At 43.4% G+C, this 23,970-nt stretch overlaps 1 protein-coding gene across 2 annotated transcripts; it reads right to left on the bottom strand.

Moving 5' to 3' along the window:
- Positions 1-6,948: 6,948 nt before the first annotated feature.
- On the bottom strand, positions 6,949-23,534 carry LOC137123902 (axin-2-like). 2 transcript variants are annotated; one of them, XM_067498280.1, is made up of 11 exons: positions 23,400-23,534; positions 20,965-21,908; positions 18,453-18,593; positions 15,608-15,710; positions 13,604-13,744; positions 12,585-13,006; positions 12,291-12,440; positions 11,971-12,204; positions 11,741-11,845; positions 11,088-11,213; positions 6,949-8,504 (listed from the first exon to the last, which is right to left on the bottom strand). In XM_067498280.1, the coding sequence occupies exons 2-11, from the start codon at positions 21,795-21,797 to the stop codon at positions 8,378-8,380; spliced, it is 2,382 nt and encodes a 793-aa protein (XP_067354381.1). In that variant the 5' UTR covers positions 21,798-21,908; positions 23,400-23,534; the 3' UTR covers positions 6,949-8,377. The 2 variants fall into 2 exon arrangements, with proteins under 2 accessions (XP_067354381.1, XP_067354379.1); XM_067498278.1 differs by lacking the exon at positions 23,400-23,534 and adding an exon at positions 22,782-22,999.
- Positions 23,535-23,970: the final 436 nt, after the last annotated feature.

Below are 23,970 nucleotides of genomic sequence, written 5' to 3'. Positions count from 1 at the left end.
TGTGGTTCACCAATCTGTAAATATGGCCCTTGCCAGCCAAATTGTTCCCCTTGTTGACAGTGGATTGGGCCCAAAGCTCTATCTTACCCAAAGAACACAGGCTTCCACTGGGGGTGGTTTGAGATCCGACAGGGGGTAGTTAGACAATATAGACAATGCCTATCCATCACTGACACTGAGTTGGCAGAAGCAGAAGAGAAAATGAAGGGAATGGATGGATTCTCCCAAAATAATTGAACAAAAAAAAGAGTTCAGTCGAATCAGAGCAAGGAGTGCCAGAAAATGACTGTATGCGTTTTGTCCTTTGTGATTACTGTAGGCATGAGATAATGATGTCCACGGTTTCTCCAAAAAATTGAGGGGATATGTTCTTGACCTGGTTCAAAAAATGAAGCTCAACTCACCAGGTAAAAGAGCCAGTAAGTCGTCCTTAATCGTTAAGTTTTCCAAAGTTGCAGAATCGTCTTTAAACAGAACAGGGCGTATGATCCCCTGATGAAAATCCATATTGATGGCAAGATGAGAATTGAAGCATGTTGATCAACTGATGAAGAACATTTAATGTGGATGAAAGCTCGAGAAAAGCTGTTAAATAGACCTTGAGTTTAGGACAAAGGATCTTTTATTTAAAACAGGACTCCGGCATCTCTGTTTCTGCTGGATTTCCCTTAGTGTGTATATTTGCTGTTTCATAATTGACAGTCACTTTGTCATTTGACTATCACTTTATCGTGGAAACATCATGCAATATAGGCAGTTTCCCATAAAAAGTTGATAAACCATAGATCAATATCAGCAGTGAAGACAAAGCCCGTTTGTCTCCGTACTTTTTAACTTTCATTTGGTTCACATCATGTTACGCTGCCAGATTTGTTTTCGGGTAAAGTCAGTAAAAGGAGCAGAGTTATGTACTTGCTCAACATGCATTCAAGGTTGTGTTGAACCTAGATATTCCCTCCAGATAGCAGATACCCCCTCAACACCCTCACACCCACATACCCGTCACCCTCATAGCAGAATGACAGAGAAACAAGATAGTTCAGGGAAACTGGAAAGATAAGTAAACTTGACAACACAAGACCAGGGAAGAGCGAGCGAGAGACACAGACAGCCTGACTGGAGGAGAGAGAGAGAGAGGGAGAGCGAGAGAGAGAGAGCGAGAGAGAGAGAGAGAGAGAGGGAAAGATCTCAAACTGTGCCAGCCGAGAGAGGATCAAGGTGGTTTTGGATGAGTTTCAGAGGTAAGCTGCAGTTAAAGCCCCCAGCTTGGACCGTTCACACGCAAATGCCAAGCCCCACCACACACTTCACGAAATGCGAGACAACACTGAGGTGTTTGGTGACAGGAGAGAGGATGGCATCCAGTGTTTGGGCTTCGCTTCAGGAATGCAAATGCGGTGTTACGTTCAGCCTCCTTCCATCATGTGAAATAGGTTTAAATTGCACGTTGAGTTTTCAATCTACTGGATTTTGAAAATACGTAAGTGTTAGAGCATCATTTTAATTACCTTAAAATGTTTCTGAAGCCTAAATGTTCCCATATGAAGAACATAAACATAGGTATTCTTTGACGTGACTAGGTTAAAAGTAGTATTTATTTTGTATTTTTAGGTCCAGTAAAATGTCCATTTGAGGATTGGATTTAATATCATTAGTAATGAAAATATCTCAACCCTTTTCTCTTTTCTCTTTTTCCTGGCTGTGCAGATGTAAATACATCTTTACTGCAGGCTGTAATGAAAGTGTTGTCCTGGAGGAAGTATCATGACCTCTTGGTCCATGGAAACACAAAATCCAGTTCATTTAAGTAGACATAACTTTAAATGTGGTTGTTTTTGGTGGAAATTTTAAAAGAGACTGACCTTTAAAGCTGCTATAGTCGGTATATTTCTTAATAAAAAACACGATGAAGAGTGTAAAGGTGCTTCTCTATCTGATGGCATTACCACCAACGTGTTCACCTCAGCTCTAGGGAGACTTGTAGCAACTTTCAGGTCATTGTTCTAGTTTCCCAATTTGCAACTGTGTTGATTCGGTCTCTCTGCCCTCATCAGTGTTATTTTTGGTTGAGGCAGGCAGCTGTTTACAGTGAAAAACCTCAGATAAACTGATGGTGCACTACCTGCCCAGCAACAAATGCCAGACAACAAACTTAGCCCGTAAACACAGTGAGGCATTTAGCAGCAGAGAAGCCAGGTATTTCCACATGAAATAGACCAAACAACGGTAAAAAGAAGAGAAATTTAGCTGAGATAAATGAGACATGAGTGGTTTGGATCTTAAGGCAATGTAGCCGACAGTGTATGATGCATGTCAAAACACCCACGCCTGTTGTTTTCTATGTAAAGTCCCTGGCTGCTTACACTCTCTTCTGTCAGTATCAGTGTGGGTTGCCTGATGTCCTCAGAAAGAAGAGGGAAGGATAGAGATGGCTGCGGATTAAAGAGTGTCAAGATAGAGGTACATGGCTAAGCAGAGACAACACTGACTGGAATACTTTAAATGGCAGTTCCACTCTCTTCTTCCCATTTGCAATAGCTATATCGGAACCATGGAAGAATTATATGTAGGTCACGTGGCCAACGGACCAGAGCTCCTGATTTGACAGGTCATAAAAAGCTTCAGAAAGGACATACAACAACCACAAAACATGCAAAACTATGCAAAATTGATGGACACCAACCTGAAAATATTCAAAAGAGGCACAAAATGTCTAAAAATAGACATCAAACTACGTAATCCAGTCACAAAGTGACCTAGAAACTGAATAAAACTTCTGAAAAACAAATCTGAAATGATCACAAAAGGACTCCAAAAAGAAATGGAGGAGGCCTTTTCACCCATCCTTGAATGCAACAGGCAACTTACATGCACATATCAACTGTATAAGATGATGATACGTATGTCAGTGCTGTGTTTGCAGCTTGTTGTCTTAGTCCCGGGTGGCGAAACTATTCATTTATTCAAGTTTAGACATTACTGTTACTTCCAGAATATATCGGCACTGGGTTAGGACACAGTGTAACCCTCCTTAGTGTCTATCCAATATTTAGGTCCAGAGTTTACACTCCGCACATTGCTACTTCCTCAGAAGATTCCCTGCATGTACATTGTTGTGAGGAAACTGTGAGAAACCTATTTGAATCGTCTCATCCTTCTCAACCTAAAGGGTTAATGTGGCAATCACCTCCTAAACGGCGCCGGCTTCCAGTCAGTCTTTTTGACCCATCTCCTGTCCATTACTCTGAGTCGGCTGATTATTGGAAATGAAAGTGAACAATCCAACCAGCTTCTCTCACTTTCACTTTCCTTCTCTGTGTTCAGCTCCTCTATCTGGCGCCGGGTTCCAATGTTTATGCATTTACTGAGATTGCTGGCGGGATTGTCAGAGAAAAATGAGGGTTTATTTTTTCTTTTCTCTCTTTCATTTTTTTTTCATGTGCAATCTCTTGCCTTCAGAAACCATTAATGCCCATTCAACATCAACATCAAGGCGCTGCTTTGATGTCTATTCTGGCAACAGACCTCTTTCTTTCTCCGCTGCCTGCTGCTCTCTCTCTGTCTCTCTCCTTCTCTAAACCCCCTTTATCCCTTCCTTTTCCCCTTCGCTCACTCTTTACGGTTACTGTACAATCAAATAATTAAACGGATTGTCGACAAAATGATTTTACCTGGCAATTAAATATGCAAAGCAAGTCGGCAGGCGGTGTATGAGAAGGCGATTAAAAGGGGCCCACTGTAAATCTACAAAGGCTTCACCAGCACAATAGGCAGCAGCCCCTGCCTGCTTCACACTCTAGCTTAGCCTTGGGAGTGACTGGTGCCTCTTTATACCAGTCTCACACAGCCATGTTTACAATAGCCACAAACATACTCTGCCAATTACCAATGCATGTAGAAATGAATGCTGCTGTTTTGAGAAAAGACAGAGATGATGAGGCGGCGGGTATATGGGACATATGGGGTGAACGAGGTGCTGGCAAAGAATAGCATATGCTGCCAAAGTTCCACCACAGAAATGTTCTCCGTTGGATGAAAACACACTGTGAAAGAAGTGTGTGCTTCAAATTTAAGTTTTAAGGAGTCTAAAGCATCAAATGGAAGTTTCGGTGAAAGCAGCAACTTCAGAACCTGCATAAAACCGGCATTGCGCTTCAACAAAGCACCTATTAGGAGACTGGAATGCTACTGAAAGGCTGAGAGAAGATAGCATGGGGGGGGGGAGGTTGGGGTGGAGAGAGGTGGCCTGAGCTCCCGATGTGCAAGAGAGGGAATGCGACAGTCAATGTCCATCCGTCAACGCTTTGGTGGAGAAAAATGCAAGTAATTTTGCTGGATAGGTTTCCCTTCAAAGCCGGAGCCCCAAGAGGCTGTAAAAATAGAGTAGGAGAGAAGCAGGGAAAGGGGAGGGGGGGTGGTGATGGGAGAAAGGGTGGAGGGTTACACCTGCCCCGCTCCAGACAGTTCAGCAGAAACTAGCTGGTTCAGCCTGATTAAACCTTCCTCAATGTCAAGCGCAAACCATGGAAGAATTGATTTTAAGGTGTGGGGAGTGTGTGAAGCGTTGATTGTGTGTTGGAGTTTCACCACTCTGAGCCTTTGATGAAAAGAGTCCGGGAAATTAATCTGCTATTTGTGCTGTTAAAAATACAAACTGTTCGGCTGCAGAAATGATTTTTTTTTTTTTAAAGAGTGTGTGTATGTTCTTTAAGAAAGAGGCAGAACCTACAGTATCTCAGAGATGTGACAAGCATTGGCGGCTTGTCTGATATTCTACCCCTTTTTTCGCCATTTTGCCAGGGAAAGCTACCAGGGAGGAAGAAATGAGAAAATCATTTTATGGGAAGTGAAAGCTTGTCAGTAATGACTGTTGTTATCTTTAGTATGTGGCTACCTCTGCTTTTTGCCAGTTGCAAGTCTCTTTTTATGTCAAAAATTTGAATGGAGTTATACAAGTGAGTGAGTGTGAACTCAGCTCCCCACCAATGAATGATTTCCTGCTTTAATTAGTTTTATTTATTTTTTCTTACCCCACTGCTGAAATAAAGCCAGCTAATTGAGGCGAACATGGCTAGACCCTGTGATAGGGGATGCAGGGTGCTTCATTAATGTTTGTGTTGACTGTCAGAGAGTAGCGCTGGTCCTCATTGCTCCTTAATAGCACCAATTAGCCCATGCCCCCATTTCCATGCTTAATGTCTCCCGTTTAAGTGTTGAATACTGAACCCGTGCATCTAACCACTGAGGGACTGTAACACATCAAAAGGTTATGAGAATTTAGTGATTATACAGCTCACATTCATGAATGTAAATGTGAGTCATTTTACGTGTATTTATTTTATTGTGTTTTTAGGTTTTCTCTGGAAACAATGACTGCGTGAAGTGACTACAACCACCGATTATCGTGTGGTTCAAATGAAGTCACCTCTCTGTTTCCAGCCTGCAACGGGATGTGATCACAGCACTATACGCTGCCGCGCTCCTTCAATGGTGACGACTGCAACACTTTATGTTCTTCATTACTGAAAAAGACGTGAAGGTTATAGAGAAGGCGGAGAACTGTCAGGAATAATTAGAGTAAATATTTAACAACAGGTTCCTTACACTTGTCCTGCTTAACTAATTCAGTCATTTTTAGTCTGTATCAGCTCTATATAAGCTCGTGGGGAAGGTATTTTTTACTTATTTCTTGTTACAGTGTTACATTTTTCATAGCTGATACATTGGTTTTTATGTGGAATTGCATTAATTTAACATCATTTCCAAATAATAAATATCACTAGGACCTATGCAAACTCTTACATTTTCGGTGGCCTTTTTTGAAGGGATGTGATGTGACACGAAAAAAGGTTTCTGACCAGATGCTCATTCGGGTATTTTAAAGAATCAGCTAATATATTTTTTTTTTTTAACTTTACCTAAATATTCATTTAATTCATTAAATACTTAAAAAAGAAGTACATGTGATATTAGGTGATACCTCTTTATTTTACAAATAAAAACAATGTGAATTATGATGAAGGTTCGTGTTAAATTCAGTCCCGTCAGTGGGAGCAGCATATCATGATGGTTTTGCTCTCATTCCAGTACAATGTGGATCCACCAGGAGTAAGTTTATCCTGATAAATGCAGACTTATGCTTCTGTTTCTCAATTTCAGAAAGTGTGTTAATACTTCAAATGAGACACTTTTATGGGGGCCTAATGTTCTATAACAATCAAGAATGTCACATATATACATTTAAACAAATACTGACTTCACGTTTATGTTCAAAATACCTGTTCAAAACTTCATTATTTTAAATCCTCTAAACTAAGGCAATAGTTTACACAACATGGAATTTTAACTAAAGAAAAATGTTTTAGAATGAATTTTAGCCCTTATAACACGTTATAATTTTCAGTGTTTTATGATAGTGTTAATCTAGTAGGCTACCGGGACGCATGAAAGGCTAAAATCATAATCCTAGGTACTTGATGATTTTGGCTTTTTTTAGATTTGCACTATTATAATCCTACAATATACACTGACACAAGTCGTGGAAGAAATCAGGATCTTTACATCATGAAATAAGCAGTTCCAGGCACAACAGCTTTCATTTGAAAAATATAAAACTTTAATAAAGGCTACATCTCTCAATAATTACAATAATTATAGGTCCATGTAAATCTTTAAATGAAACTCTTTATATAATGTATAATTTACAGTTTAGATACAATGAACCAAAACAAAAAAGGCTGTGGCATTAAAAAATAAAAACCAACAAACAAAAAACAAAAATCATGATTACAGGATATTATTAAAAGCATAAAAATATCTTTTAAACATAAAACCCTTCTGAAAACCAAGGGATATATATTAAAACCCTGAAACAGGGTAGCACATGGTATGGCATCCATGTAGGCACAGGTGCTGTACTCATAAAACACCAGCGATAGTGTGTTTCTATGTGTACTCTGTATGTATCACATGTCAGTATCCATACTTCAGAATGCATAATTACAATGTATACGGGAGCACTGCTATATACGATGTCACTGTAACAACATTCAAAGGATTTAGGAGCCATTATTCTTCAATGTTCACTTTTTTTTGTTTGTTTGTTGTTGTTTTTTTGTATGTTTGACACGCTAGCTGACTTCCTTGAGAACTCATTCTCAATTACCAAAACTGGTTCTTGTTAGCACAAGTTATTTTGGTGTGTGGGCTGTAAACACTGCCATTATTAGAGATGGTACGACTTGTGCTCCAGGTCTCCTATGTGTGTGTATCTGCAACTGTTTTCATCCCCCCCCCCCGTGCAATGACTGGTTCATAAACAAAGGCACAACAAAAAAGATTGAGCTCTGTTGCAGGACTGGAAAAAAGCGGAGGAGGAGGAAGAGGAGGAGGGGGGAGAAACCAAGGGAAAGGGAACGCTAGTGTGACAAACGTAACATTACAAACTATCAGCAGCATATAAGACTGGGACTATTAGAATAGTGGAGGGAGTGCGCTTCGGATAAGACTACACTGGTAAACCACTGTTAGGGTTGTTAATTTGGGTAGGTAGGGAAACAAGGCTATGGGAGGTGCTAGGCTAGTGTCACATCCTTAGTGTAGAGATAAAAAAAAAAGAAAACAAAAACAAAAAATTAAAATAAAATAAACAAAACATCACCACAGTATTCTCCCAACATTCAAAGCAGCTTGCCCATTGGCTAGAATTAGGGAAGGGGGAGGGACACAGGTTTAAGAAGGGAGCTTGGGGAAAGGAGTGGGTTTGTTTGTTTTAATAAATACTTAATATTAACTTTAAACTCATGACAAAAAGCATCTCTATATAAAATACATGTATATATACATATATGCATTTATGTATATGCACACGTACGGATGTTTTTGTGACGACGTTCAAAACTGTAATAGCAGGTTGGTGGCACTGCTAGTTTGCATGACCTCACCATCAGTCTCTCGTCACATCAAGACCAATCACTACATCTTCAGTGGTTATATTCAAGAAGAGGCGGGGTCTCCCCACACCCCACTTGCCTCCATCATCTTCCTCATATTGGTCTTTTGAAGTCTCTTTTGTCATTCCCTTGTGTTTCTAAGGCTGATTGGTTGAAAAAGTCAGGGAGTGGTGTCACCTCCGCTGGATTCGGCATACTTCATTGGCTCGTCTTCCTTCAATCACTTATCTTGTGTTGGATATATTAACTCTGTTTAGCTTAATATTAAGAAACAGTAAAAACAATAACAACAACAAAAAACAAAACAAAAACAAATTAGTCCAGAGTGTTTTTACACCGAGTCTTTTTCTCAGGCCTTTGAGGGGACAGTTTAGCTTTTGGTTCGGCAGGAAAGGGCATTAAGTTGGTTGGCAACAAAGTGGCTTTTAGTCCATCCTTTCAACCTTGCCCAGGACCTTGCCCTCATACATGGGCAACACGGTGGCATCCTCCCACACTTCCTCGAACACAGCACCACACTCAAACTCATCACTGGCCTTCTTGAAGTAGTACCTGGAAAAAGGAAAACAAAGACAGGGATATGTGATTAGAAAATGTTGAGTCTAGGTGTTTATGGGAAAAAAAAGAACTCAAGCCTGACAGAGTGTCAGCAGGTGCACATCTGATACATTTGATCATGCTTTAACAGCTTAGAGGCACACTGTACACTTCCATATACACGCTCGTGCACAGCTCTCTTTAGTCCAAATCAAACACAAACACACACACAATCTGAAAGCCAGAAATGGATCCTGCTCAAAACAACTTAGTCATAGCCTTCAATGCCCCCTGCATACTTCAAAGGCAGAGCCTGACTCCACATCACACCGCTACACAAACAGAGCTGAACTCTCCATTTAAACACTCCCTGTGATAATTCGAGGTGCTAGAATCAGCCTCTTTGTGTGTGTGTGTGTTCATCCATGTGTGCATCTCAACTACTGGACATTTTACAGACACCCATCTGTCTTGCAAGATCCTATTAAGGTTGAAGGTATAATTAGAGGCTGTCTTACACCCAACCCCTTCTCTCGCTTTCTTTCTCCAACCTCCCTCCGCCCCCCATCTCTTTCTCTGTCTTCATGGCTTGTAATTGGGCTGGTTGTCAAATGAAGGGTCTTTCTGTCACACAGGTTGACATTTCAGGTGCCTGATAGTCTGCTTACTACTGCAAGACCACACTCCACTGCTTGCATATAAACACACGCATGACCCCATGTTTCTTTTTTTACACACCCTTGCCATCACAGATGTGCATGTACGTACGTCCGTATGCGCGCGCGCGCGCGCGCACACACACACACACACACACACACAGAGTCTTTGGGCAGCTTTTCAATCACCACTGGAGAACTGAAAAGAAAAACAGAGGGAACAGCAAGGGGAAGTGGAGTCGAGGCTTCCCTGCTTCAGTGAGTGGGTGTGATAGGCTCATGCTGGCCGAGCCTGAGGGGCTTTACCCTGGGAGGGGGGGGGACTGGTCAGACAGTCTCCTGGAGGTCACGGGTCACCTAGCTAGCCCACTCTCCTTCTTCTCTCAAGCAGAGATAACTCCCAGGGTTAGCTTGGTCCCAGTGACTGTGAAGTCTCCTGGAGCTCCTAATGATTTCTCCTCTCTACTTTAAACCCAGCAAAAGATCAGCAGGAGGGGATTTAATGATAAGCTTTGTAATGGAAAAATGCCTCATTCTCCCCATGTGTGCCTCCATTCAGAATACAAAAAAAAAGAAGAAGAAAAAAGGGGAAAACTCTGTTTTATGAGCAATCGCTGACTTAGAGTCATTCAAACAACATATGTGAGGAGGGGCTTTCAGAAATGTACACACGTAGTTTTATTTTCCATGTTGATTGTAATTGCACACAAATGAAGAAGGGGCTTATATTACCACAGCTGTAATACGAAATGTGCAGTAGTGTAACAGGGGTGATGGCTTTGTTTAAAGATATGGCATTTTAATACTCAAGACTTTCTTCTGTTGCCTAAGTTTTGCTGGACAGAATTTATCCTATTCATCCTCATTCACAGAAACCAAATACAGGCATTACCCTTTTCACTTTAATTGGCTAGATTGGATTTGTTTCCCAAAATGCTGCATTTTGACTCGCAAATAGTTCAAAGTCATCACTTTGTTTAAGAGAGAGAGAGAGAGAGAGAGAGAGAGAGAGAGAGAGAGAGAGAGAGAGAGAGAGAGAGAGAGAGAGAGAGAGAGAGAGAGAGAGAGAGAGAGAGAGAGACTTTCCATTGGAACATGTTTTATGTGGCAGGATTTTTCTCTCTTCGCAACATCTGGCACCAATATCATCTGGCAGAGCCACAGCATACTGTTCTCTGCTGTACTGCTGCCATGTCCAAATTAACCAGCTCCACACATTCTACAGCCATTGAAGCCAAACAGTTCACCCCCATCACATCTCCCTCGTCCACTGAAGAGTTGTACGATAACAGGGGTGCAAAGACTTGTTTGCAGACCGTCTCCCTCTTGCTTAACAAGCAGATATGGCCGTAACCATGTCGTAACCATGCAGGCTTTTTGTCTTTTTTAGTAGCACTACCTTCGCAGAACTGGGACAATTACATGATAAAGCCAGCTTGACTTCTTGGACTGTGAAGATCCTCGTTTCTTAAACTGAAATATTTTAAATTACTTGACACAAGCCTAGCTTGTTTACAAATTTCTCATCATCTGACACTTACAGGGGAAATTATTGCTGTGCTAAATGCTATAAGTCATTACCAGAAGAAGGTTTTATTGTAATGCTTGATGCAATAGTGTGGAGGAGGAATTTGAAGGCCTCGCAATGGTCTTTGTGCACAAAATAAAATGGCCCAGGCTTCAAAGCCATATTTATTAAAGCTGCCTTACCATGAAAATCAGTACCAGATGTGAGAAAAATTTTTTGCTACAGAGCCCCCTCCTCTCCCATGTCTCTACTCAGGGGATCAGCCCAGTTTCTTTTCAACTATTGGGCTCCAACATTTCACACCCATACTCAGCACATCATCCTTTGCAAGATACGTAACCTTGCTACAGCACCAACAGCATCCAAACAGGTGTCAATAACCAGCATATGCTGTTGTCAGTGGATCATATTTACCGGTAGCTGCCTTTCTTGCTAAGCTGCTCCTTGAAGTGTCCCAGGGTGAGGCAGTGGGTCTTCATCATGCTGCGGTAAGGAATCTCTTCACCACAGAAGAAGTATGTGACCACGAGCTCCTTAGACCTGAAAATGGAAAATGAAAAACTTGTTTTAAAAAGCTGTAGTTTTTGAAGAAGAGGTCAGACTGATGAATATACACAAAGAAACTGTGATATATTATCAATTAACTGACAACTGACAGCTGGCTCACTGAGGGCCAACCAATTAAAGCTAAACAAGGCCTCAGTCAGGTGGCTTTAGCCCTTTCAACAACTGTATGGAGGTACAGAGAAATCTGAGTTACTAGAGGCTAGATGTCTTTGTTAGGTTCCAGTGAAGATAAGGAGGGTGGTAGTTGGGATTCTGTATTAAGGCATGTTTAATCTTAAATGATTAAAAAGTGAGAGGAGTTCAAAGACATCGCTATGCTGACTCACAACATATCTCTTTGAAGGGAAGAAAAAGAAAATATGGGAGGAAGGGAGTGAAAACACAAGTTTGGAGAGAGAGGGAGTGCTCTAAAAACTGCCTAAGCTTTAGCTCTAAATCTGCCTTAAGTGGAAAAACATGGTGTAGATTCTAAACAGATAGGTAAACGGAGAGACCCTTACTCGTCTGCTTGGGGTCCAGAGCTGCCTACAATGCTGCCAGCAATAGGGAAAGCAGCTGATGGATGGCTCCTGTCTCTCTGAAGGCTGCTGGTTGCGGTTGAATGCCTGTCAAAATCACAGATGGCTAATCAGTACTCGTCTATATGGTCAGCAAGTACCGATACTGTCCAACAGTAATACTGTATTCTACAATACAATGTGCATTTTAAGAGATTTCTTAGTTCACCTACCTCTGTTTCGGTGGCTTGGAGACTTCTTCTAGTCTGCGGCATGCCTCCTCTAGTTGTGCCAAGGTGTTGGGTGGGGGCAGGGGTGGCATGGCTGGGTCCTGGATGAATGGGTGGCCAGGGTGGTGTCCCCGGAGGTGAGCCCCACTGCCGATTCCACCTCCACCCCAAGAGGAGTTAGTACGACCAGGCAGGGTCTTGGAGTCAAGTGGATTAGACTTCTTCGGGGCTTGAGTGCTATCAAGACAAAAAAGGGGGTCAAAATGTAACATAATATTTCACCTCGGAACCCTTTGTTTGGAGATTCCTGGCACGTCGCTTACCTGTGTGGCTTGTGTTTGCCCTGCCTCTCACTCTCTAGGATCCACTGCCAAACATTCTGAGAGCGATCGGTGGCATCTAGGGGAAGGCATGGTGAAGACACGCCCTCATCTGCGGTCTTAACCGGGTGTCGGGACAAAGTGCTGCAGCGACTGGAAGAAGCGGCAACAGAGGTAAGTTAGGACCAAAGAGTGAACATCTTTACCGCTACAAAACAGAAGAAACCAGGTACTAGGGGGCTAATGTGGACAACTGAATAACAAGTAGTTTAAGAACAGCTCAAAAGTAACACTCACGCAGGTGGGTAGTCAGAATAATTGGCGCCCCCTGGAGGGCACAGGCACTGCACACGCTGAGCCGCCTCGGCCTCGATTTGCTCCTTGGTCTTCGACCCAGCGTGGTGATGGTGGATGTAATGATGGTGAATGTGCTTCGTGGACTGCCTGCCTGTCATCAGACCCTTGCTAGCTCCAGAATAAGCACCAAAGAAAGGCCCATGGCCTGAGGACACTATAGCACCTGTCCGTTCTGGGGAGCGTGAGCGCGGCGAGTGTCGAACCACGCCTGGTGACTGGCATCCAGGTGTCTTTAGGACGCGGGATAGATGCTCATCTAAGATAGCCTGGGGGTCTTCTTCGCACTGAATGCCAGATGTGAGTAGAGGGTGGTGGAGGGAAGTGTTGCTGGCAAGGTCACTGCTCTCCTCTCTTTCCTCCTCCTGGACAGACAGAGAAAAAATAAAAAATGTTAAGGCAATTGAAGAAACATTTATACAGAGTAACAAGTGGGAAAGGCAGCAAACTGAGGAATTTATGTTTTAACTTGCACCAACTTTTAACATACTCTGAAGTCAGTGAGAGCAAACGCCTGGATAACTTGATTTGAGTTTCCTTTTTGCCACACTGTTATCTTTGCTAACAGGCTTTGGGTGCGCTTCATCTATAATGCAGAGTGTGCCTGTGCTTCACAAAAAGACTGGCACTACACATACTCAGTAAACGTGCCACTGGAGAGTAGCTAAGTGCTAGCTATCTGAAGAAACTTCAAGTGTGTCTAGAAACATAAGTTTGAAAGTTCCTTTAGATGAAATAGTGGGGGACAGAGAGGAAAAGGAAAAAGTAGCTAAACCAAGACAGACTTTCAAATCCCTCGGTCTTTTCCCTTTTCTTCGACACACTAAAGCTGGCACAATGCCTTTTGTAGTGCAATATGGAACCCCTATCCCAAGCTAACTTAGATTCAAGTTAGAATATCCAAGTGGCAGCCATGCCTAGTGTAAGTGAAGGTGTCAGAACAGGGTGGTGTGCATCCATACCTCCTGGATCTGCTGCAGTCTCTCCTCCAGTGAGCTCATGGTGTCCTGTTCACGCTTCAGCTTCTCTAACCTGGCTATGAGCTGAGCAGCAAAAGCTGAGGGCTCCACTGGGGTCATCTCCTTAGGCAACCGATGTGTCCTCTGCAGAGTAAACAGCACAGGGGGAAGGACATTTAGTGTGTGCGTACAAGTGTAACTGTTCAGTGCTTCTGACAGAGGCAATATGGTGTGTTACTCCATCACCCTTGCCCTAATCTTATCTTGTTCCAAAAGGCCTGTTACTATTCAAAAAGGCCTAATCCAGATGCCCTTGCCCTCAAGCTAACCTAAACCTTTTCCACTGCCACCCATACCTCACCAGATCTTCTCATGCCCAGTGCCCTTGGCAGTGCCAGGCTGCTGGGCGAGGGAGAGAGATGGGGGTACCAATGGCGGGGTAGCAGTTGGTCTCGCTCGGAGGGGAGGGCCCCTGCCTGCACCCTCTGTAGCCCGACCAAGCCATCAGCAAGGCAGCCTCTGAAGTCAGTACACTTCAAAGAGCCCTTGTCAAACATCAAACGCACACTAGGGGTGGGAGGGACACGCGGCTTTAAATCTCCGAATAAAAGCCAGATATCGACAGAGAGGAGAGAGTGAGGAGAGGAAAGGGGAAGAAAAAAGGGAGAAGGGGACAAAATTAACAGCATGAAAAAAAGAGGAAGAGGATTGAGATGTGCATTTGTGAAGTGGCAATGGTGGCAGAGAGAGCAGGACAGAGAAGGAGGAAAAGAGGGAGGGAGAGGATAGAGGAGTCAAATACTGGGAAGATCTGAGAGGAAGTAGTAATTTATTTTCTGGCTGCATGCAGGGCAGCTCAGAGGTACTCTAGTCACATTATCCTCCTTTTTCTTTAACTATATACGCCGGCTTCTCTCTCCCCCCTTCTTACTTTTTTGTTATTTGGCACACTGGCTTTCTTGATTTTGACTCTTTTTTTTTTTTTTTTTTTGTTGTTCTCTCATCTCTTTGTAGACACGATGAAGGGAAGAAGAAGAAAGGCAAGCGGAGCTGCTGGCAAAGGAGCGCCAGCCCTGCACGGGGCCCCCGCTGCCTGGGGCTGGTGCATCATGGGAGACAGAGCCATCTCCAAATCAGGAGGGAGACATTAAAGGAGTGCAAGTGGGAAAGGAAAAAAGAGACAGAGAGAGAAAAGACAGAGAGGAAGAGAAAAAAAAAAACGGGGGGAATAGACAACTATGTCAAAAGCACACACAACTTTTCCTATTACACATACCTGTATTTGGATATGGAGACAAAAGAATTTTATTTCCCCTTTCTTGCCTCATACAGACCCATCTTCTAACCTGTGTCAATTTGTTGTACACCAGTAACCCTTTTCTCAACAACTTCAGCAGGTCGACAAAATCTTGAATTTAAAGCACATTCACTTCTGACCCAAATACTAATTGAGCAGATAGGAGCTTGAGCAGAGGAAAGTGGAAAGGAACAGTGATGTGCATCCTATTCGTATGCTCAATAGCATGTGGGTAGTAAAGATCGATTAGTGTGTAATCTTAATGCTGAATTTATCACTATGAGGAAAACCCTTGTTATGTCTTTTACTTCCCACAACTTTCATGAATACATGAAACATATTAATCTAAGGCATTACCTGGTGCTACTCCAGTTACGGCAAAAATACAAAAATGTCAATGAAGGTTTACCTACATACAGTGCTAAAGAAGCGACTGGGACGAGGGGAGAAGAGGGGTTTGAAGCCGTAAGAATAAGTGAAGTGGTATGCAAATCCTGTCTTTCATTTATCCCTATCTTTAATATGAAAACGAGTAGGGGAATGGAATATAGTATTCTGTCACAACATGAGCTGTGAAAAATAAAATAAAGCACAACTCCTCCAGGGAATCAGGACCCAGTTGTCTGTCAGCATGTAAAAGTTTGAGTTTAGCAGATTATAAAAATGGAAACACTCAGACAGGAAGTACAACTTAAGGAAGTAGGACTCACAGGAAAATGGGGTAGCGTAACCTGGCCATTGATCTTGACATTACGATGTATCTCTCTTTGAAGTTGCTTCTTAGTGCCCAGCTTGTATGGAGGGATTCCATCTCTGTAAAAACAAATACATTACACATTTATATTCATATTAAAAACTCCAAGTCTTCTTAAAAATACTTATTTTTAAGTATCATTAATAAATGATTTGTTACAACCAACTATGAAGGGGCTGTTATTGTTGATAATTTACTAGTATGCATATTACCACAATAACTGTTGGTGCATCATCAGCACCCTTACCCAATCCTCCGCATCAATTCATCATTGAAGTGACCGGTGCAACACTACCTAGTAACCACCTAGTATATTAGAGCTAAATCAAAGGGCCCTGAAGCCGAGGTAACAAACATACACATAACAACAAACATCTGGACAATAGGAGAGATATGTTAAACATCTCACTGTGGGGGTTTAGATAGGAGAGCCCCCCTGATAAGGGGACATCTGACCTTGTCAACTTTTACAGTTGTTGGGAAAAAATAAAAAAGCAGGAAAATTAGCAGTACCCTTGGTAGCTTGTCTAAGTCGGACACTAAAACAAGCTAAAGCAGGCTAGCAAATGCTGACGAAGTGCTGCTGGCGTAGTAAATGTGATATATTAATAGAGATGTAGCTAGAAAAACTAGTACTCTCCTGACAATTAAGCATTTATTCTTGGAATCTTATTCTCCGTTTTTCATTCTGTGTCAGCTGCCACCTAAGCTGGGCCAATTATCTCGGCCGTTTTGGCTACTCAGAAGTGTCTGACCTATCCCAAACGTTACTTTTTCTGCTGCACTCTTTGAAATCTCACACTCATGCACATATGCACCCACTGCCATCTTCGTTTGGCAAGCACTCCGCTGTGAGCCTCTGATCTCAGCAACATCAAAAGGCTGGTTTGTAAGATAAGGTAATGTTTGAAGTTGGTGCAGCAGCATTCCCCAGCGTCCAAGTAAATCCATAAATAAGATATAAGCAAAAAGAGAAAAAAAGAAATCCCGCCCCACACCCCTTCTTCCACCCCCTTCCCAAATCCTCCTCTTCTTGTTCTTTATCTGGGAAATGAGATTCAAATTTACAGTGTGGCTTTTAACGACTTTAAAAAGGACACACTAATCAAATTGTTTCCTCGAATGAGAGAAGTGTTTTTTTATTTTTTATTTTTATTAAAATCAGTTAGGGGCGGAGAGATGAAAGCTGGGACAAAGACAGGAGACATGACTGTGCCAAAGACCTTGGTGAGAACTATTAAAAGAATATGACTTTGACACATGACGCTGTTCAACAATGAACCTATTTTTTTTCCCCTTCTTTATTCATGTGAAAAAGTTCTGCAAATAACATTGGAGAGTTATACTGTCAAAACGAATCAGATAATGGAGCCAATGTTCTTACTGCACCCATGCTGCAGCGAGCTTCTTGTAAATTGAGCCTACTACCAAAATCAATGCTTCACGAACTGTACCCTTGAGATTGCAAGACACCATCCCTCAAGGCACAGGAAGAAACACAGGAAACTCTTCAAAAGTAAAACTCAACAGCCCAAAGGAACTTACGCTAACGAGAACCCAAAACTTAGCTGCAAAACATCATTCCCAAACAAAGCTCACCAATTTCCCTCTCACTAACTATGTTTTATCAATTCAAAATGTCCCCAACCGGGCGGACCATGTGACGGCTGGATGCTTTGTTCGGGATGGGGAAGAGAAAACAGCCGTGGACTCTTTTCACGGTTTCATGGACCCTTACTTTATGGGGATCTCCTATTCAGTTGTGCAAGTCATTTTCAAAGCAGCCAGCCACCCTCTTATCCCCCCTAAGCTCCCCTTACCTAACAATAGGCTGAAAGCGATTCAGTTAAGCCCTTTATACTCTGTGCACTTTATTTTCTCACTCCCTTGCACTTCGAGCCTCACCACTCCTGCTATTGGTTCTGGAGGGTGGAGGAGAGACATTGTGGAGGGCTGGGTAGGTGGAGGTGATTTTTTTATTTTGGGTAGGGGGTGGAGTGCCGTAGTCTGGCCATGGGGGAGTTCCTCACGCCTTGTCCCAAGGTCTAGAAATGAGTAACCCCTGTGAAAGCCTTGCAGACACATGATCTCAGCACGCTGCAGAGGCCAGTGGCAGGAAACCGACCCACCATGTGAGTAAGCCTCCTTTCATTTGGTGCCAATATTTTTCAATGAGTTTGTCTTGAGGCCCGAATGGCCATTTCCCTCCCAACCCCCACCCTCCCCCCTTACCACCAGCTCTTCAAAGGGAAAAAGCGATTAGATAATATAAAAAAAATAAGTCTGTTGTGGCAGAAGGGTGGGTGGGATGGATACATTTCAACTTTGAGGAAAATGAGGCAACGCCCCCACCCACATCAAGACGTTCTCTTTTTTTTCCCCTCCCTCATCCCTAGCCTGTAACACATCAGAATAAACTTCAAAAGGTCTTCAGACATAATGACTTTCCCAGAGTTATCTCCCTGGAGGCTAGCAAGAACTACACATTAATAGAATTACCTGAAGTCAATCATAGGAGATAATTAAAATACATTACAGACCATTATTTTACAACAGTGAAGACCTCTGGCCCCAGGAAAAGCTGTGGTAAAGAGTGTGGTGAATTAGGAGGCCAAATGTTTTTCCTGGAAAGGTGTTGACTGAACTTTGGTTCAGCTAGATGGAAATAAGAACATTTACCCAGGGTCTGCTGAATGTAAGTGTGCCTCTTTAAGCTGCTCTATTATCTCCAGTGCAAACCTGGGCTGAAATGGAAGTGAGCAACCAACTTTTGGATTTTAGTATAAACTATAAACACTTACACACTACTGTCCGTCATGGACATGGAATCGTCTGTTGTGGCATCGCTGGAGATCTCACTGTCATTGGCACTGGTGGCAGGGGCAAAAATGTAGCCAGAATTGACGAAGTAGGGGCTGGCAGGGTCTCCTCGGCGGTGGGACCTGTCATAGACATGGGACAACATTTAATGCCAAGTTACTTTATACTGTGGTATTAGGTAATTACAGGGTAGATATCATGTTGTTCACTTTATTATATTGTAAAAAAAATGCAATAACAGATTTCTGTAATTAGTCACTTTAATATGACAGCACTGTTGTCATGGAGATGGCGCTATAGATGCTCTCTGTTTAATCTGTCTTTCACACGTCTCCTCACAAACATATAGAGACTGTGTGATGTGCTGAGAGATGATTGTTCTAGTGGGTGAAGTGAACAGTCTTGTTGTGTGTGAATGAATGGCATTTCCCTTCTTTCTCTCTCTTCTGCTATCTCTCTATCCCTTTGTTTGGACAAGGCCCATAGCCCTGCACTTTTCTACTCCATTCACTTTCCTTGGAGCATTTTCTCCGCTACGCTCTCCCACATCTCTCTCCCATTCAGTCTGGAGCCCCTCCTTTGCCCACTCTCCCCTACTTTCCTTTCTAAAGTCTCTCTCTCTGTCTTTCTACTCTCTCCTGCTGTGTTGCATTCCTGTTCCAGTAGTAAAGGGGGTGGACAAGGAAGAGGGAGGGAAAAAGAGGAAGGGGGAACTTGAGCTTTAGAGAGGTAGGGAGGGAGAGCGAGAAAAGGGGGAAGGAGGGCCCCTTTCTTTATGAGAATGCCTTCTGCTGGGAGTGCTGAGAGGAGAACCCCAGCATGACTAAAGCCGTAGGCCCCAAGCACAAACCTGACCTTTGCTGGGTCCGCGCATAGAGTCAGGTATTTAGCACAGCTGGGCTCTCTGCACCCCCTACTCTCTTTCTCAAGCTCTTTTATTTCTTTCATGATCCCCCGTTCCTGTCTTTCCCCGTTCCCCTCCTCTAGTCTCTCCCTGTCTCCCTCCAAAGCATGCTAAGTATCTGTCAGACAGCTTTTTTTTTCAGAAAGAAGAGATAAAAGCACTGGATAGAAAAGAAAGAGAGAGAAACACACACTATGGCAAAGTGGTTTTGGTGGTTGAGGCTGCGGAACTGAGCTCAGGATGTTTTGTTGTTGTATTTTTCTATCACTTTGGAGTTGAGTATTGGAGATTTCACAAAAGGAAGGGAAAAGGAATCAGTGCAGTGGCAAAATTTGTTCCACATGTTTGAGATGGAAATTGGTTGACCTAAAGAGATGGTAAGGGGCAGGGGGAAAGGGGGAGAGCACTGGCGACGGAAGGGAGGAAGAGAGGGTTCGCTCTCTCTCAATTTTCTTTTTGTGAAAAAGAACACAGGGCATAACACACTAGGAAACCAGGAAATGCCCAGATGTCAACAAACCTCATACTTGCTGGTTCCTAACCCAACATGACCACTTTAAAGCAAACTGCAATCTCTGCTGTATTGTCCAGTATCCACTCACATGAAGGATTAAATGATAAAAGGAGTGCTTAGGTTAGGTTTTGCATCTAATTACATTGTTATAATTTTTTAACTGTTTTGCTGGTGACATTTTTAAACCATAGTCTTGCCAAACATTTAGTTTACTTGACAGGGAAATTATGGATTACCTATTAATTGCACTTTTCCTACTAAGCCAAACAAACTGTCAAACCTCAAAGTAATAATGGTGACCAGATGTGAGGACAAAGTACTTAAGAGAGAGAAACTTTTCTATGAGTGTCCTTTGATGCAGGCTCATGCATAAAATCCAGTTTTTGAAAATGTTCCTAGCTTGAAAGGATTTCAGCTGTTGGACAATGTGTGGGACGAGCTCTTAAGATAAAAGCCTAAATGCTTTCCACAAACAGTTCTGCTTTCATCTCTGACCAAGAGAACAATATCTCTGCTTGGCACAAGACTGACTGCACAAGTTCTTTTAACTTCATATTAGCATTTCTCTGGGTTAGGAAGGTTTTGTGACAGTATATAATAACTACACAGCTTAGCAAGTAAAATTTGAAAAAGCACAACCTTACAACAGACTGCTTCATGTGGCTGTAACAGTCATGAGGCTTGCTGTCTGAATTTGTGCCTGAACCGGAGGAAGGGTTTCAAAGCACAGGAAACTTGAGCAAGCCAGCAGAGGGCTGCCTGCAAGACACCATTTACTTAAAAGGAAGGCTCAGATCCATTGATGTTTCTACCCACCCCGCCTCTCCACCCCTCTAACCTCTTGACTAACTGCAAGGCAGGAGGGCACAAATATACAGACATGTTCCTTTGAGACCCTTTGATCAAACGCCTTTATCTCTCTCTTAGGCATTTGTGAAATAACTGCCACATATTCACAGTAGTTTCACCACTGATGGAATGGTGATAATGAGAATAGTAAGCATTACTCAAAAAGCGAACATGCACTAAGTTGTGGTAACACATCAACGTATTGCCAGGGGAGGGCAGCTCTTACCTGCAACTGTTCTCCAGTACTTCAGCTGCTGTCCGGATGGCAGCAGTAGCCCTCAGTGTTTTCGCAGACAGTCCAACCACAGACCCTAACGTTTTTGCCTTAAGGTCATTACAACTCCATTCCTCTTCCTCCATGAGAGGAGGAAGATATCTGCACATAAGCTTGAGACTGCTGAGCCCGCCGTGGTTCATGTACGCCGCGTTCTCGCAGCCGGCGCGCACGTATTCGAGGTATATGTCAGAGGTCAGAAACATCTGGTACGCATTCTCCTCCATGTCCGACTGAATTTCCGTCTGTGCCTGGTCAAACATGGCAGAGTCTATTTGTTGTTTCTTAATACTATCCCTTATGAAGGTCTTGGTTGCGGGTTTCAGCTGCTTGGCGACAATGCTGTTGTTCTCGATGTACCGCTTGAAAATAACTTTGGCAACTCGCAGCGTTTTGGTATCCTTTAAGTCCATCTGCCTGAAGCCGTTGCAGGCGAACCAAAAGTCCAAAGTGTCCACGCAATTCTCCCGCTCCAAAAAGGTCCTGAAGAGGTGAGCGCCGTCTTGGTCGCCTAGGAGAAAATGCAGTGACTTTGTCCACCGGACTAGTGGCGAGTCCGGCGACGCGCTGCCCTCTGGCTCCCCGAGTCCATCCTCGTTCCTCCTCGGCGTTGAACCGGGAGGCGCGGCGGCGGCTGGGCTATCTTTAACCTTACTCTGGGCTCTCATTTTGGCAGATCTGCTGGGGTTGTAGCATGACGCCTCTCCCTCCTCCCCCGGTACCGGAGGGCGAGGAGCATCTTCTCGGAAGCTACTGCTGATGTGCTCCGTAAGCGCCCTGCTCATGGCTCCAGCTCCGGTTGCCGTGTGAGAGTGCCGTCGTGCCTCCACCGAGCTCCAGCCTAATCCTGCTCACTCTCTAAAAGCAGCGGGGGAGCTTCTCAGCTCCTCTTCACTCTGTAACACAAAGTATTGATCTAATCAAAGCCAGATCCTGCTGAACTTCAAAGACAGACATCAAGTAAACAGTCCCTTTCAAAACCCCTCGCCGGGTTCACAGAGAAATGAAATATAAAAGGCTTTTTTTCCCCGTTTCGTTTATCTATTTATAATCTAAATGAGAGATCAACTGCAGCCTACATTCTTTACGAGCATTGATCTGTCACATCAAAAAACGTTTTTTACAAGAATAACCATCTCACACAGTCTTCACCAAAACCGAATTCTCACAACTGTGCCTTACACGTGTTTTCCTAACGAGTCCATGTCACAGGCTTCAACTCCAATTAATTCCCCAATCTGTTTCGGACGACTGTACCCTGCCCCAGTCGGCTTCACACACACTCCTTTCGACTTGGAGCCCACTTTTGTCCTCATCATCCCAGAAACGCAACTGATCTGACTTCACTGACCTTAAATGTAAGATGGGTTTAAAAAAAAAAAAAAAGCCCCGCGGGAAAACGACAGTCGCTCAAGCGTAAATGTAAGCGATCAACCACCTTAATGTCTGCCCAAGGAGGGTATTAGAAGCTCATTATTAAAGCCACAGCTGCTTGTTGCGACAACGTGTTTGAACACAACAGAAACAACCGATTTGAGGTAATCTAGAGTAAAACCTCATTCACTACCTGAGTGATTTTAATCGGAGGCTTGAAAACTACTCACTGCAACACTGTTGCTCTAAACGGCGCGCAGCTAAGATAACAAAATGTGTGGCTAGCTGTTGCAAATTCATCTTAACACTGCACACGATCTCAACAGGCAGTGTCAAAATGTACAGCATAATAACGCCGATCCCACTGGAGAAAGGCGTGCGTAAAAAGTACATACCATCGCAGAGCAGATCCAAGCAGAGCAACACACGTTCAAAAGTTGATCTGTTACTCCATTTTCAGTAGAGCCGAATAAAGTCCAAAACTCTCCAAACAGTAATCCAAACACACACACACACACACACATACAAGAAAAATAAAGCGACGGCAGACTAGTTCAAGCCTGTGCCGTGCCACATGCCTCCTATCTCGCTGAAAAACAAGCGCTGTAGTTTCACGTACCCTGTCCCATTCAACAACTGACCTCAGAGGAGGCAGGCTCAGTTCCTATGTAGATCACTGGGGGTGTCAAATCTAGAGGAGGTAAAAGAGGAGGAGGAAGGGGGGGCTTTGACTGAAGAATACATCCCACTTTTTTTCTCCCCAGCTAGGAGACACACCACCCGACAAATATTCGGTTTTTATCTGGGCTACGCATTCATACGTTTATACGCGCGCGCAGACACACGCGCGCACACTCACACATTCACATTCACATAAGCTTCTTATCTATCTCACCGCATTTCTCGCCCACAAACAAGAAACATAGCCCGCATTTCTCAACTTCAAAGCTCAGCAGCAGCACATCAAAGCGGCCAAGAGAGGGGGCCTGTGGAACAGCTTTTCTACAACTTACCATCCATGTACCCGAGTAGCCTCCCTGATTAGCAAACGTCAAAGTAAAGTAGACCCAACAACAGGCTGTGCCTCCCACTGCCCCGGCGCTACTCTCCGCCGCCCTCCAACGTCCTGTCACATTTGGACAATTTTAACGCAACCGCGAATTGACGAGAGAAGCGGTTCTTCCCCCTTCCTCCCTCCCTCCCTCCTCCTCCCCCCCCCTCTCGACTTTTCTCCAGCAGGTTGGTGTTAGGAGAAGTCGTAGCAGGCGCACTAATCATCCGGGCTCTTTCCAAAGCGACTGGGCTGAAGGTTGAACTGTGTGGACTTCAAAGTAAAGGACCGCTGGCCTGGTCCTGGAAGCTATATAAAAAACAAAGCGACTAATCTTCGTACGAACCACGGAAAGAAAGCAAAAATAAATGAGTCAGTATAGAGATATATGTCTGGAAATAACCACAGTCCGCATTAAATATTATTGTTTAACAACGCATCATCTGCACTGTGATGCGTTCGTGCGTTCAATGAGCTTTAATGAACTTTTTTAAAGACTAAAAGGATTTACTCGTGTGCCAGGACCTTATCAA

Source organism: Channa argus, chromosome 3, assembly GCF_033026475.1.
Source record: "Channa argus isolate prfri chromosome 3, Channa argus male v1.0, whole genome shotgun sequence".
NCBI lineage: Eukaryota > Metazoa > Chordata > Actinopteri > Anabantiformes > Channidae > Channa > Channa argus.
The sequence above is the reverse complement of the archived record's forward strand: the minus strand, read 5'-3'. Positions and strand labels throughout refer to the sequence as shown.

What these genes read in the sequence shown, in the direction of transcription:
- LOC137123902 (XM_067498280.1), bottom strand. Translation starts at nt 21,797, where the DNA reads ATGAGCAGGGCGCTTACGGAGCACATCAGCAGTAGCTTCCGAGAAGAT. An exon ending in TTACGCTACCCCATTTTCCT is followed by an intron (nt 13,745 to 15,607) that starts GTGAGTCCTACT and finishes TTTACTCTGCAG; the next exon opens with AGGACACATCGGTTGCCTAA. An exon ending in TCCAAGCCACCGAAACAGAG is followed by an intron (nt 11,846 to 11,970) that starts GTAGGTGAACTA and finishes TGATTTTGACAG; the next exon opens with GCATTCAACCGCAACCAGCA.